General features: G+C 47.8%; 1 protein-coding gene across 1 annotated transcript; it reads left to right on the top strand.

Annotated features, from left to right (window-relative positions):
• Positions 1 to 2,026: 2,026 nt before the first annotated feature.
• Positions 2,027 to 11,130, top strand: RCC1L (RCC1 like). The gene is made up of 10 exons (XM_083714571.1): positions 2,027 to 2,799; positions 3,293 to 3,422; positions 3,717 to 3,845; positions 4,230 to 4,296; positions 5,338 to 5,389; positions 6,244 to 6,328; positions 7,322 to 7,503; positions 8,460 to 8,544; positions 8,950 to 9,123; positions 10,949 to 11,130. Exons 1-10 carry the CDS (start codon positions 2,152 to 2,154, stop codon positions 11,113 to 11,115), a joined length of 1,719 nt encoding a protein of 572 aa, XP_083570697.1. The 5' UTR covers positions 2,027 to 2,151; the 3' UTR covers positions 11,116 to 11,130.
• The last annotated feature ends 2,894 nt before the right edge of the window (positions 11,131 to 14,024 follow it).

A 14,024-nucleotide genomic window follows, 5' to 3' on the forward strand; every position in this document is an offset into this window, starting at 1 on the left:
AAGTTCTCAACCCGAGTTACTATTTCTGGGTTAGCGGAGTTTGTAACCTGAGGCGTATGTAACCTGAAGTGTATGTAACCCGTGCTACCACTGTAAAGCATTAAATCTTTTAAAACTTCCCCATACAGGACTGCCTTCAGATGTCTTCTAAAGGTTGTATAGTTACTTATCTGCTTAACACAGGGAGTCACATAACTCTATACCCTTTAATATTTCTAACATATGAAAATAGGGACATCCTAAGGAAAAGCGGGATGTTCTGGGGTCAAATCACAAACCAGGATGGCTTCTGTGAATCTGGGACTGTCCCTGGAAAATAGGGACACATGTTTACTCGGAAGTAGCGGAGGCTGGTCCATCAGGGCAAATGGGGCACTGCCCCACCAAAACACATGTGCAGCTTAATATGAAACAAGCTCATCTTCTCCGCCTTGTGTTTCAAGTTGCATCTGCATGGTGTTGAACATATCAGAGAGCGGGTGGGGATGTTTTTGCCCCATGTGTTTGACAGCTGTCTCAAATGTACGCACCTGACTTCACTATGAAGTGAATGTGTCTGAAGTGTGGGTATAAACAAGCTTGCAGAGGAGCCAAAAGCATCAAGATTCTAGTACAGTGGTACCTCGGGTTACAGACACTTCAGGTTACAGACTCTACTAACCCAGAAATAGTACCTCGGGTTAAGAACTTTGCTTCAGGATGAGAACAGAAATCACGCGGCGGTGGTGGCATGGCAGCAGTTGGAGGCCCCATTAGCTAAAGTGGTACCTCAGGTTAAGAATAGTTTCAGGTTAAGAACGGACCTCCGGAATGAATTAAGTTCTTCACCCGAGGTACCACTGTACCGTGCAGTGTGGTATAGTGGTTAGAGTTCCGGAGTAGGACCTGGGAGACCAGGGTTTAGGTCTTGCTTGGCCATCAAGCTCAGTGAGTGATGGGGGGGGCGGGGGGCAGGGCAGTCACTGCCTCTCAGACAGCCTCACAAGGTTGTCGTGTGAAAGTTATGGGAAGGAGAACTCCACCTTGAGCTCCTTAGAGGAAACGTTAGAATATAAATGTAAATTTGCTCTGCAGTTAGTCCCACTGGGATCAGTGGAGCTTACACAAGTGTACACAAGATTGCAGCCTTAATGGAATAAGAACCTCCAGTGCTTTCCCATGAATAGTTCAAAAGTATTTTTAATGGTTCTTTTTGGTATTTAATTGCATTATTTAATGAAGGGAAGCAATGCTCATTGGTGCATTTTATGCTTTAAAAGGGTTGAACTACACACGCTCAGAAAAAAAAATCTACTGTGGTCTGAGGAGCGAGGTGTGGTCATTGGTATAAACTATCCTCGCATAAAACTGGCATTGCCTGTTTTAATTAGAACATTTGTTTTGAATGTGGTTTTAGGAACGCAATTCTATACTAGTTCACTCAGATCCATTGGGCTTACTCCCAGTGCATTTTTTCTGGGGGGGACGCAGGAGTATGCATACCCCTAAACATTTTGTGAATCTAAGTTTGACCTCATTGAGGGGTAGTATTTCAATATGAAAATGAGAGTACCCCTGAACATTTTTTTTTAAAGCACTGCTTACTCCCATAAAAATGAATGGATAACCATTCAGAAACATCAGGCAACTATGTGCCTCTAGTGTCATGGCTGCCGCCGTCAACTCAGATACGGGAGATTAGGCCAAGTGAAATATCCTTAACTAATATGAAGCCTGACCGCAGCCTCTAGCCTATCGTGTCATGGCTGCCCTTAGGAAGTGGTCGTTGCGCAGAGCGAAATGAAAGCTGAAAGGCATCCAGCGCCCTCTAACGAATGGCTGACTAGGTGAGAAGGGGCGAGGGAGAAACTGAACTGCCTCTCGTATCATGGCTACTATTGGGATGAGGCTTCTGCGGCTGCGCAGAGCGTTCCGTCGTCGGCGCGTTTTACCGACACTACCTCGGCGCCTGCGCGGACCAGGCACCTGCTTCATTGCCTGCCGTGTCGTGGCCGCGCTTCGACGGAGAGGCGTTGCACATGCGCAGACCGAGAGCGCGGGTCAAAGGCGAAAGGTGAGCAGGATGGCGCTGCCCATGCTGCAGGTGTTCCTGCGCCTGGACCAGAAGCCGTAGACGCGGCGGCGGAGAAAGCACGGCCTCGCTAGGCAGCGATGGGGCCTCATGGGGGGCTGGTGCAAGTGTGCAAGATTCGGGGCTCCCGCGGGGCTGCGCTGCTGTCCCCAGAACTCCAGAGGGGGTCAAGGGGGGCGCAGCTGGGTCTCCCTCGGGGAATATGGGGCTTTTCCCGGAGAGCTTCTCCGGGGCTGCTTCTGAGGCCCTCAAGTGACGCCCTGGGCCCCCCTTGGACGCCCAAGGAAGGGCTATTTCAGGGCCTCCCCGGAAATGGATTGGGGCATCCCTGGGGCCTGGCCTTGTTCTGCACGAGGGGTCTTTTTCAAGGGCCTCTAACAAGGACACAGCGCCCCCTCGGTCTCCCCGCTCAAAACCCCCAGCAAGGCTCTCTGTGCGGCCCCTGCAGGACCTTTCTTGACCTCCCCCCGAGGCTTCCTTCTGAGGGGCTCTCCAGAGGCCTGGCAAAAGCAGCCGGGACGAAGAGTATCAGGGATATCAAAGAAGCTGACGACAATGCTCCCATTTTCCAGTATGTGGGGAAGCAAGCCAAAAGGAAAGACCGGGTGTTTGTGTGGGGTTTCTGCTTCTCCGGGGCGTTGGGAATCCCCACCTTTGTCGTGCCTGACCCTGGGTTCAGGAAACGGAGGATCCAGCCCACTCCATATCGCCTGGAGGTGGATGACAAGGTGAGTGGGGGGAAATGAGGAAGCTGGCCTCCTTTTTTTAATTTGGGATGCTCAAGAGGCATTGATGGGCTGGTAAAGCATCTTTTCCCATTATGCCAACTGCTGCTGTGCATCGGGCAGAGCCAAGATTGCTTAGAGTGGTGGCTACAATGGTAAACCAGCAGTGAGCATTGGAAGATTCAGGACGGCCAAAAGGAAGTTCTCTTTCTTTCACTGAATAGCAGTTGCTGGGAATTCCAGGTGGGTAGAGTGCTTGTGTGCTCAGGTCCTGCTTTGGGGCTTCCCATCTGGTTGGCCGCTGTAAGAACAGGATGTTGACTAGCTGGGCCATCGGCCTGATCCAACAGGCTAATTTGTATGTTCCTGGCTCCTGCCAGGAGCAGGAGGTCACTTTAGCTTGTGCCCTTTCTTCATTTCTGGAGATCTAGCGATGTTGCTGAGTCCTTTGTTTCTATTATCCATATCAACATCTACTTGTATCTCATTTTGAAAGATTTCCTCTGCTGCCTGTGGCTATGGATTCACCCTCCTATCCTCCAGAACGACCGATGTCACCAAAGTCTGGGGCACGGGCCTCAACAAGGATTCCCAGATTGGGTTTCATCAGAGCAGGAGAGATCGCTGTAAGTCTGTGAAGACTTGGCTGGTTTGAAACTTTGTATGCCCATGTACCTTTGGTCCTGTCGTTTTTATTTTAGGATAAAATATCCAACTTAACTGTTGGGCTTCCTGCATCCTGCCCTTCCAGTCCTGATGGGCATCATCCAACCATTAGCCTCCCAAACCTTATCCCACAATTTTTAAGGTTCCATAAGACCTGTTATTAGTTTTGCCACAACATGGCTACCTCTGGAACCAGCACTCATGTTTGTATGCAATAATACCTGTGCTTTCTTTCATTGTATATTTTATAAAAGCTAAAGGTTACGAATATGTCTTGGAGCCGAGTCCTGTTGCACTGCCCCTGGACAAGCCTCAGCAGACCCGAGTTGTACAGGTTTCCTGTGGGAGAGCACACTCCTTAGTGCTGACAGACTCTGAAGGAGGTATGGTGGAACTCCAATGAAGTTCTAAGGAGGGATGCTGTTTGTAATTAAGTATCTCCCCCAGCTTTTTGATGTGGGGGTGCTTCAAAAACGTGTCCTACATACTCCCACTGCAAAACTACCCTCAATTCTAGAAATGATTCTAGAAATGACCACAGTTAGTGGTTCAGGTGACCAGCCTAAAACAGAATTGGAAGCTTCTGATCTCTGTCTTGTGGCCACACTTGACAAAGAAAGGTAGGAGCATGTGAGCCCAGTGTGGAGGCTAGACTCATTCTATACTGCTAAGCCATTGCTAAGCATTGTGTCTGAACTCAGTCAGTATCTATCCTTGAGGGGTGGTACTTGATATCTGTGTGATGGCATCCTATAACTTTGTTTCAGTCTTCAGCATGGGCAACAATTCCTATGGGCAGTGTGGCCGGAAAGTGGTCGAAGGTGAAATTTACAGGTGAGACTATTTGCTCTGTTCCAAACGTATCTGTTTCTCCAAATGTATCTCCCAAAGCAGGTTTGTCAAATTCTGAATGTCTTTAAAGAATTTTCCAACTTTTTCCATACATACATATTATTATTACTTCTAGCAAGGTAATAATAATAATAATAATAATAATAATAATAATAATAATAATCTATTAGAGGTAAGAGATTGTTCTCATATCCTGTTTCCTGAGTTCTTGTTTAACTGGAGATTCCAGGCATTGAACCGTTCTGGGTACAGAGAGTGAGCTCTGTCCCTAAGGCCCAGAGTCGTTTAACAATGAATCCCTTTTCCAGGGAACTCTGGGAATTGTAGCTCTGTGAGGGAAATAAGCAGTCTCCTAACAACTCTCAGAACCCCTAACGAACTACAGCTCCCAGGATGTATAGCGCAGATACGGCCTAACAAACTCCCTAACCCAGGAGTTGCTAAGGAGACTGGGCTCCACTTCCCATCAGCCCCACTGAGCAAGATGGAGAGAATGGATTGTCTGAATAACCAGAGAGGCCCTGCAGCCAAAATAATATTTTTCCACCCAGCATGTTGGTTATATGAATTCTGCCTGAAATTAGGTCAAGCATCCCTGTCCTTGTTTGATGTTCTTATGCTAAAATCTTCATCCTGCCTTATACGATGCAGATAATAAGAGCCACTTAGAAGAACTGTACGGGAGAGAGAATGGGAGGTTCGTCTTACACCGTGACACTGGTGTAACATCCCAAAACTTGAGATGGATAGTTCCCCGCCCCCATCTAATCAGTTAATTGAGTAAATCCTCAAGTAAGATTTATTTAATCCCATGACAGTCGCAATTCCAAGCCATTGTTAAATTGCAAATAACCCTGTGTGTTTGCCAGAAAGGTGGTGAATTTAGATGTGATTTACTACAAAACGCGGTCAAAAATTAGTATGGCGTAAACCCTAATGTGCTTTAAAAATGATCCCAACCATGCAACTTCTTGGTGGCTTACTTCACTTTCTTTGTTATGATCTCTTCCTGGCCGCATACAGTGAGAGCCAGCTTATTAACCGCCTGCCGCAACTTGAAGATAAAGTTGTCCAGGTAAGTAGCCTGTTGAATTTGTATACTGTTCTTATCACCATCATTATCTGTTGCTTTGCATCTATAGGCTACTCCCCATTTACAGGGGGTTACGTTCTGGGCCCCTTGCACATAAGTGAAATTGTCTAAGTGTCAGTTAGCATCCTCTAAACGCCTGCCGCTCTCTCTTCAATCCAGACCAAAAATCCTGCATCCAAAAATATCCACAACTAGAATTGAAGCTCTGGGGCCAAGGGTGCATGGGAAAGCGAGGGCGGCAGCTGCACTGCCCCGCATGGCAGCTGTTAGGCAGGGCTGCTGAGCAGCGTAAACAAAGCCCCGCTGCTCCTTTGGTCTTTTCGGGGCTTCCTCCGCCCTCACTGACATACTCTTTGGGATCTGGGGAAGGTCTCCTCGTGAGCCACAAGGACTCTCCAGCTCTCTCCTGGCATTTCTGGGTATGAACTGAATTATTATTTCACGTGTGAATAGAACATGCATAAGATGAGGTGGGAAGGGATGTGCTTTTGTGTGTAAGTTAGTCCAAGTCAAAGCATTGGTCCATCTCGCTCAGGACACTGACGGAAGAGTAGTTTAACAGCGAATCCCTCTTCCCTTGACAAACACCCTTAACAAACTGCACTTCCCAGAATTCTACAGAATAAGCCACGAAAGGAGCATGATACTGTTCTAAATGCATAGTGCTGAAGGGCCCTGACCATTGAGAGGAGGAATGGAACATACTGTCCCTGGAACACTGAACAGCAGCCCTCGGCGCTGCAACACTTTGTTGCAGTTTCCGCTCGCATTGATTTAATTTCAAACAATTTTTTTTTTGTCCAACTCTTCACCTGCTGTTTTGTGTGTGCCTATAGGTTGCTTGTGGGCAGGACCACAGCCTCTTCAGGACGGAGAAAGGAGATGTCTATGCCTGTGGGTGGGGAGCGGACGGCCAAACAGGTAAGCTGTCCGAAGGGTCCTGGTGGCAGGATGGGGCATGAACCTAGTCTAGGGAGTTTGTTCTGCTCCCCAACACTTTCCCCAACAATTCCATGGAAATTAAGAGCATGGAAATGACTGCTTCAGGGAAGGGAAACCTGCGGCTCCCTAGATGTTGTTGGACTACAACTCCCCCACCATCAGCCCCCACCAATGGTCAGGGATGATGAAAGCTGGAGTCCAGGGGCTCCTCTAAATTATACCCATTATAATCGGGGAGGGGGGGGGAAACACCTGGAACAACTGAAAATGTTCTTGGAGTTTTGTATGCACTTAACTAGAGATCTTCAAACTGTCCCTGACCCAGCCCTGGGTTTATTTATTTGGGTAATGGAGAAGGAGATTGTTCTGACCAGGACAGGGTAACACAAACTTGGCCTTAACTTCTGTCGTTTCCATGGCACAGCCTAGTCTGCTAATTTTCCCTTGTATGATTTGACTGGTTATAAGGCAAGCAATTAAAACGAGAGTTCTGTACAAGCTTTGAGTTGAACCATCCTGCCCATGACAGTTTATTAAGCTGTCCACTGAGACAAACACCCCGCCCCCAATCAATCAAGCAATCTTCAGTGATCTGTGCAGCGTAGGGAAAACTACGACACTTAATCCCAGACTGTGTATTTGTAGAATGGATTCCGCAAGACAGGTACATTTGCATCCAGTCACTTTCTTCCCTACTGTTTGCCTTCTGGCAAAGGCCAGGGACACAGAAGATCTCCCTCGCCTGCCGATCTGCTTCTCCACGCCCTCCCTCTGCTTGAGACATTGCTGGGCATTGTCCAGAAGTTTAAGAGTCAGGTATCTCCTTTCTGTAGAGCAGGGTTTCCCAAACTTGGGTCTCCAGCTGTTGTCGGACTACAACTCCCATTATCCCTAGTTAGCAGGACCAGTGGTCTGGGATGATGGAAATGGTATAACATCATATACAAGGGATTTTCTCTGTTTCCACATCAGGCCTCGGTCACTACGACATTGTCAGCACCCCCACAAAGCTTGGTGGAGACATCACGGGTGTGCGCATCGCTCAGGTTTCTACCTGCGGCGACTGTTGCCTTGCCGTGTCGGAGGATGGCGACATCTTTGGTTGGGGGAACTCTGAATACCTGCAGCTGTCTTCGGTTACCGAGTCAACCCAGGTGAGAACAGTTCAGATGGGGTTTGAACTCCTGTCTCTTGTGTTTGGCAGTAAGCGGGTGAGGATGGGTGTCTCCCCCCTGAGATTTTCAGGTGGTGCTGGGGTCCTGCTAGAATGTTGAGGCATGGTAGTGCAATTTTTGGACAGCAACAAGGGTTATGCTTTGGGTCTTGGCCATAGTGGAATTTATATCAGTCCAAGTTCAGGAGAAGCAAATCTATCAGTCTCCGTTTCTTATTTTCTGCGATCATAAATTTAGTTCTCCACATTTCCACATTAGCTTGCATTTTCTTTAAGTCCTCATGAAAATTCACCAGCGTTTTAGAGTGCATTTTTTCTAATATATACATTTTGGGGTACACAATTTTGCCCTAATATGCACATTTTTGTCATTTCCCTTAATATAGTGCATTTTAATGTGTTGCCTTGAGCTGATGGGAGTTGTAGTCCAGCACTGGAGAGCAACAGTCTGAGAGGTGCTAGACTGGGCTAGAATTAAACTTTAAAAAAGGAGGTATTGAATTCTGGAACTATAAAATGCACAGTATCAAAGATGGAGGATATTGGATTTTTAGGCAGACATGCTTTCAGTTGCTCTTCTCTTCTCGCATCCTGTAATGTCAGTGTGAAACTCTTGTCACTGAACCAAACTGTGGAAGACTTATTTTTAAGCCAGTGTGGTGTTCTGGTTTTAGTTTTGGGGCTTGGCTCTGCAAGTCCAGGGTTCAGATCCCCACTCAGAGGTGTGAAGCTCACTGGGTAACTTTGGGCAGAGTCCCAGTGACCGGCTCAGCCTACCTCACAGGGTTGTTGTGAAGAAACAGGATAGGGAGTGTGTCTGTCACCTTGCGGAACTTGGAGGAAAAGCGTGATATACAAGTAAAGTATAAATACACACACATATAGATGAAACCCAAACCGTATCTGATCAGTGTCTCAAACTTCCGTGTTGTATAGGTTAATGTGCCCAGACATCTGCCCTTCAAAGTTGGGAAAGTGAAGGAGGCTGCTTGCGGAGGGACAGTCAACGCTCTCTTAAATGGTATGTCCAACGCTTAAAAAAATCTATGATTTAAAACATTTGCACGGTGTTTTGTGGGAGAAAGCAAGGAGGCCAACAGTAGGTGGCGCCAGAGCTAATGAAAGACAGAAAATGATCTAGAAGGGGGACTGACACCTGTATGAGGAAAGGTTGCATCATTTGGGACTTCATAGTTCAGATAAAAAGGTGGCAATGATAGCAGTTTATAAAACTATATGTGTGGCCTGGAGGGAGTGGATGGAGAAAGGTTTTTTCTCCTTCTCTCATGAACACTGGAACGCATGGATTGGGGGAGGGAATCGTTCAAATGGGGGGAGGAGGTGGAACAAGTTGACTCTGGTGGACACGGGGCGTTGCAAAGGACTGAGCATGTTAACACTGAGCCTCTCTTGACCCCCAACCCAGAGGAAGGCCATGTCTTTGTCTGGGGCTACGGGATACTTGGGAAAGGACCGAAGCTGATGGAAACGGGTACCCCTGAAATGATCCCACCCACCCTGTTCGGCCTCTCGGACTTCAACCCGGACGTCCGTGTGGCTCGGATCCGCTGTGGACTCAGCCAGTTTGCTGCTGTCACCAGTAAGTGGCTTCCAAAGCATTCCTGGGCATGTAGTAAGTCCTGAGTGAGGTTTAGTTCAAAGATTTTGCAGTCTTCGGCTGGGAGATTTTCTGCCCCTGCCTCTTTCAAGTCCGAAGAGGAGTTTTTCTTTCTCCTGTCAGTTTTCTTGCTTCCCACAGTTAATCCAGAGCAATTTTTGTAGTTTGCTGATTAATTAACACTAGAAATTGTGGACATCCAATAAAGGGGCTGTTTGAAGATTCAGAACAGATAAAACAGCGCAGAGTTAAACTACGGAACTCCCTCCCACTGGAGGCAGGGATGGCCACCAAACTAGGTGTCTTTAAAAGAGGACTGGCTATATTCATGGCGGGGGAGAGGGCTATTGATGAGTACTAGCTATTATGGTTATGCTCTGCCTCCCCAGTTAGAAGCAGTAATGGAAGGAGGAGAGAGGGCTCTTGTGCTTGAATCCTGCTTGCAGATTTCTCACAGGCTTCTGGTTGGCCACTGTGAGAACAGGATACTGGGTAAGAGGGGCTATTGGCCTGATTCAGCAATGTTTTTATTAGTCAGCCAAGCAAAAGCCTTCAGGATTGGAGCTGCCTCATTATAAGCAAGCTTAAAAGCTGGATGCTTGTCCGTGAGCCCTCTCTGAGCACTTAATTGGCCGAGTTGCTGTGACATCATAGAATGTTCACCAGCATTCCGACTACGGAATGTGTTGGCGATAGAACGTCAGAAAACAGTGCACCACCTGAGAGGAAGGGGGAAATAGTTAAGCAAGAGGAAAATGTAAGTTTGGGGTCTAAAGGCAGGACACGAACAAGGTGGTCAGTGGGCAGAGGCATGGATTCTGGGCCAATATGCAAGCCCAGCTGGTGTGTAATGGGGATGAAGAGTGAGGTAGTGAAAGGGAGAAGGGGGCTAAATGAAGAGGGTCTGTGTTGGGTTGGTGAAAATCCTGATGGAAGGAGGAGTGGGTTGTATTGGAAATAGTGCTAAGTACCGTACTTTTCCGTGTATAAGGCTAGGTTTTCTCACTCTAATGTTAAAAAATGGGGGTCATCTTATACACGGGGGTCATCTTCCCCCATTTTCATAAATTTGAGTCCCCCCCCCATAGGGGTCATGTTGTACACGGGGGCGTGTTATACATGGAAAAACATGGTAACTCAATTTCACTTGTGCATTGGGACCTGACACCCCCTCTTTCCTGCCCCAGACACAGCCCTCTGGAAAAGATTTGGGGAGGGAGCAGGGCAGGTGGGGAGGAGGCAGGTGCGTGAAGTCATGCTGCCAGGACACGATGGTTGGTTATTGCCCAGCTTCTGGTCCTGGGAACAAGACACTTTTATGGTAATGGAGCCCATTAATGGCCATGCCGCAATGCCACTTGCAAATGCGGTCCATTTACAATTAAAAACAAAAGAGAGGCAGGGAGACATAATTTTCTGGATTTGCTCTTGGATTTGTGTGTGTTGTTTCCACGGGCTTGGCACCAAATGAATCCTGCAGGGGGCAGCTGCTCAACAAACTGCGCTAGTTCATTACACAGAGAGAGATTAGCCAAAGTAAGGTTGGTTCTGTCAAAAAAAGCAGCAGCAGCAAAACAATTACAATTATGACGGTTTGACTTTCCTCATCTCCCATCACAAATACCTATGAGTAACTAAGATGTGCTCCCTTTCATTTTCATTTTTTTTTTTAATTAGGAGGTAGAGGAATACCTGTAGTGGCCAATTAAGGATCTGGATTTAAAATGAATTTTTCTGCCAACAAATAAGCAAACGTCCACCAAGGCCAACTTGGAGTCATCACTTGGTATATTGTGTTGCTTTGCAGACCGAGGAGAGCTCTTCGTATGGGGCAAAAATGTCAGAGGATGTTTGGGGATCGGCAGAATGGAAGACCAGTACTTCCCATGGAGGGTAAGGAAGCTCCTCTTTGTCTTTTTTTTTTTTTTAAAAAAAAGATTGATCTGCAAGAATTGGGCAGCCATGTTGAGCTAAGGTCCCACATGTGGCTGAAATGCTCGTGGTTTTCAGGAACCAGAGTCAGGCATAGATCAGCCCCACGGTGTCAGTGCCGTTAGCTCTTTATTCAAAGAAGCCTAAACAGTGCAGCCTAGTGGTCAGCACAACTCTTCCCAGTAGGTCTTGCCCCAAGGAGACAGTTGTGAGGACTGAAGGTCCCTGCCTTCCCACTGCTCTCTGTAAGGCTCCTCTCCAGAGTTCCTTTCCCCCAAGTAGTCGTAGACTGCGCCTGTGTACAACCAATCTCTTCTCTGCCCTTTTCATTTCTCTGCATGTTCTGCGAGACTGGGGTGGGAGAGGGGAGTTGGCCACAGCAGGAGGGGGAGACCCCCTGGCTTCTTCAGCAGCCTGCCTCATCTCTGTCTCCTCCCTTCCATCCTTTGCAGCCTCTGATTCTGGACTGCTCTCTGCCCCAGCGATTATTGCCCTCACCCTGGGCTGCCTAGAGGTCTCCAGCTGGTCACTGTGGGAAATGGGATGCTAGAGTAAGATAGGCCTCTGGCCTGATGGAGCAACCTCAGCTGGTTGCTGTGTAGCCAATCAGCGATGGCTATGCAGCAATGTCAGCCTAAGCCATTTCAATTTGAGGATAGGAGGCGCTGCCTTCCCTCTGGGTGTTGGAGAAGTGTTGTTCAGGTCAAGACCTGAAAGCTCACGAAGAGGGTGCTTTTCAAAAGGGCAGGTATGGAAATGCCTCTCCCCCTCTTTGACTTGGCCTGAATTGGGACAGCTTGGAGAATGTTGGCAACGGGCTCTTGGACGTTCCAGAGACATGCATTACTGCAGGAAGTCTGCTTCTTTCTCTACCGGAATCCATGATCACGAAATCTACAGGGCACCTGCTGCTCCGTCACGTGGCGGCGTTGCCATTCCTGGCCTAGGTTTGAAGGGAAGCAGCAACAGACGGTGTCCATGTGTAGCTGGTTCTCCTCGACCGACATTCCCGCCTTCACCCTCTTTCCAAGAAGCAGCTCAAGTGGCTGCCAAATCATGCAGCGTTTTGGCATGGAAGGCGGCAAGAGCTGGCTTCCGCTCTGACAGGAGCAGTAACAGAGTTCCTTTTTCATATATCCCAAAATGCGCTGCGAGGCACCTTCCTTCGCTGATGTTCCCTTGTGACGAGGCTGGCTTTATCGGTCACAGCTGGGGACTTATCCACATTCATAGAATCATAGAGTTGGAAGAGACCACAAGGGCCATCGAGTCCAACCCCCTGCCAAGCAGGAAACACCATCAGAGCACTCCTGACATATGGTTGTCAAGCCTCTGCTTAAAGACCTCCAAAGAAGGAGACTCCACCACACTCCTTGGCAGCAAATTCCACTGTCGAACAGCTCTTACTGTCAGGAAGTTCTTCCTAATGTTTAGGCGGAATCTTCTTTCTTGTAGTTTGGATCCATTGCTCCGTGTCCGCTTCTCTGGAGCAGCAGAAAACAACCTTTCTCCCTCCTCTATGTGACATCCTTTTATATATTTGAACATGGCTATCATATCATCCCTTAACCTCCTCTTCTCCAGGCTAAACATGCCCAGCTCCCTTAGCTGTTCCTCATAAGGCATTGTTTCCAGGCCTTTGACCATTTTGGTTGCCCTCCTCTGGACACGTTCCAGTTTGTCAGTGTCCTTCTTGAACTGTGGTGCCCAGAACTGGACACAGTACTCCAGGTGAGGTCTGACCAGAGCAGAATACAGTGGCACTATTACTTTCCTTGATCTAGATGCTATACTATTGATGCAGCCCGTAATTGCATTGGCTTTTTTAGCTGCCGTGTCACACTGTTGGCTCATGTCAAGTTTGTGGTCAACCAAGACTCCAAGACTCGCCTTCCCTCTGCTGTTTCTAGGCAAGGACCACACTTTAAAAGCTCAATGAGTTAGCACCCCCTTCTCCTTCCTTTTTTTTTTTTTTTTTTTTTTTGCTCTATAGCTTTCCCTGCCAGAAGTTGCTTTTTAAAGTCAAATTGGAGCAAACAGCAGTCCGTGGAAAAACTGAATTGGCGTTTGCTTCGAAGGAGCCCTAAAGAGCAGGCTTTAGTGGGGAAAGCTAGGGGGCCAAAGAAAAAAAAGGGGGGACTGCTTTGATTCTGAGCTTTAAAACCCAAGACCCTTTCCTGGAAAGAGCAGGGCAAGAGGTAAGAGCAGATAAGGCCCGAGAGACAGGCAAAGGCCCTGTCTGCATATCTGCTTCCTCTGTTACTATGGCACTATACATTTAAAGCAGTGTGAGACCACATCAAGCAATCATGGATCCTGGGAACTGTAGCTTGTTAAGGGTGATGGGAGCTCTTAGGAGAAGCCTATTCTCTCTGCGGAGCTACAGTTCCTGTAGCGGCTTAACAGCAAGCTGTCTTTCTTCCTGGGGAATGCATTCTGTACCATTCATTGCTTTAAATAATTCTTGTTTCAGTTTGCTTTTGTGTTTCTTCTTGCGAAGCTGCTCTGGGACCTTCCTACTAGTGAATGTAATCAGTAGTATATGGTAAAATAGGGGTTGCCAATCATTTGGGACACGTGGGCATATTTGGGATCTGGAGAGTGCGCCATGGGCACTGTCGCAAAGTAACTACCATGGGAGAGGGGGTTGCCTATTCACACGTTGCCATGAAAGAACTGTTTCGCAGAACGCAACCTCTCTGTTGCAGAATACAATATCCCTTTCTGTCACACACACACACACACACACACACACACACACACACACACACACAGTGCTGTCCCCCAGAGACTTCTGCCTGCCTTTTAAAAACCATTCTGCTGGGCTGGTTTCCCAATTGGGTGCTCATGTGTCACTGTCAAATTCAAAGAGCCGAGAGAATGGAAGTGTGATTGATGGGAGCTGTTGTGCAAAGCAACCAGAGGGCACCCAGGTTGGCAAAGGGCTGGCC

Source organism: Podarcis gaigeae (genome assembly GCF_964106915.1).
Source record: "Podarcis gaigeae genome assembly, chromosome: 15".
In the NCBI taxonomy this organism is placed as follows: Eukaryota; Metazoa; Chordata; class Lepidosauria; order Squamata; family Lacertidae; genus Podarcis; species Podarcis gaigeae.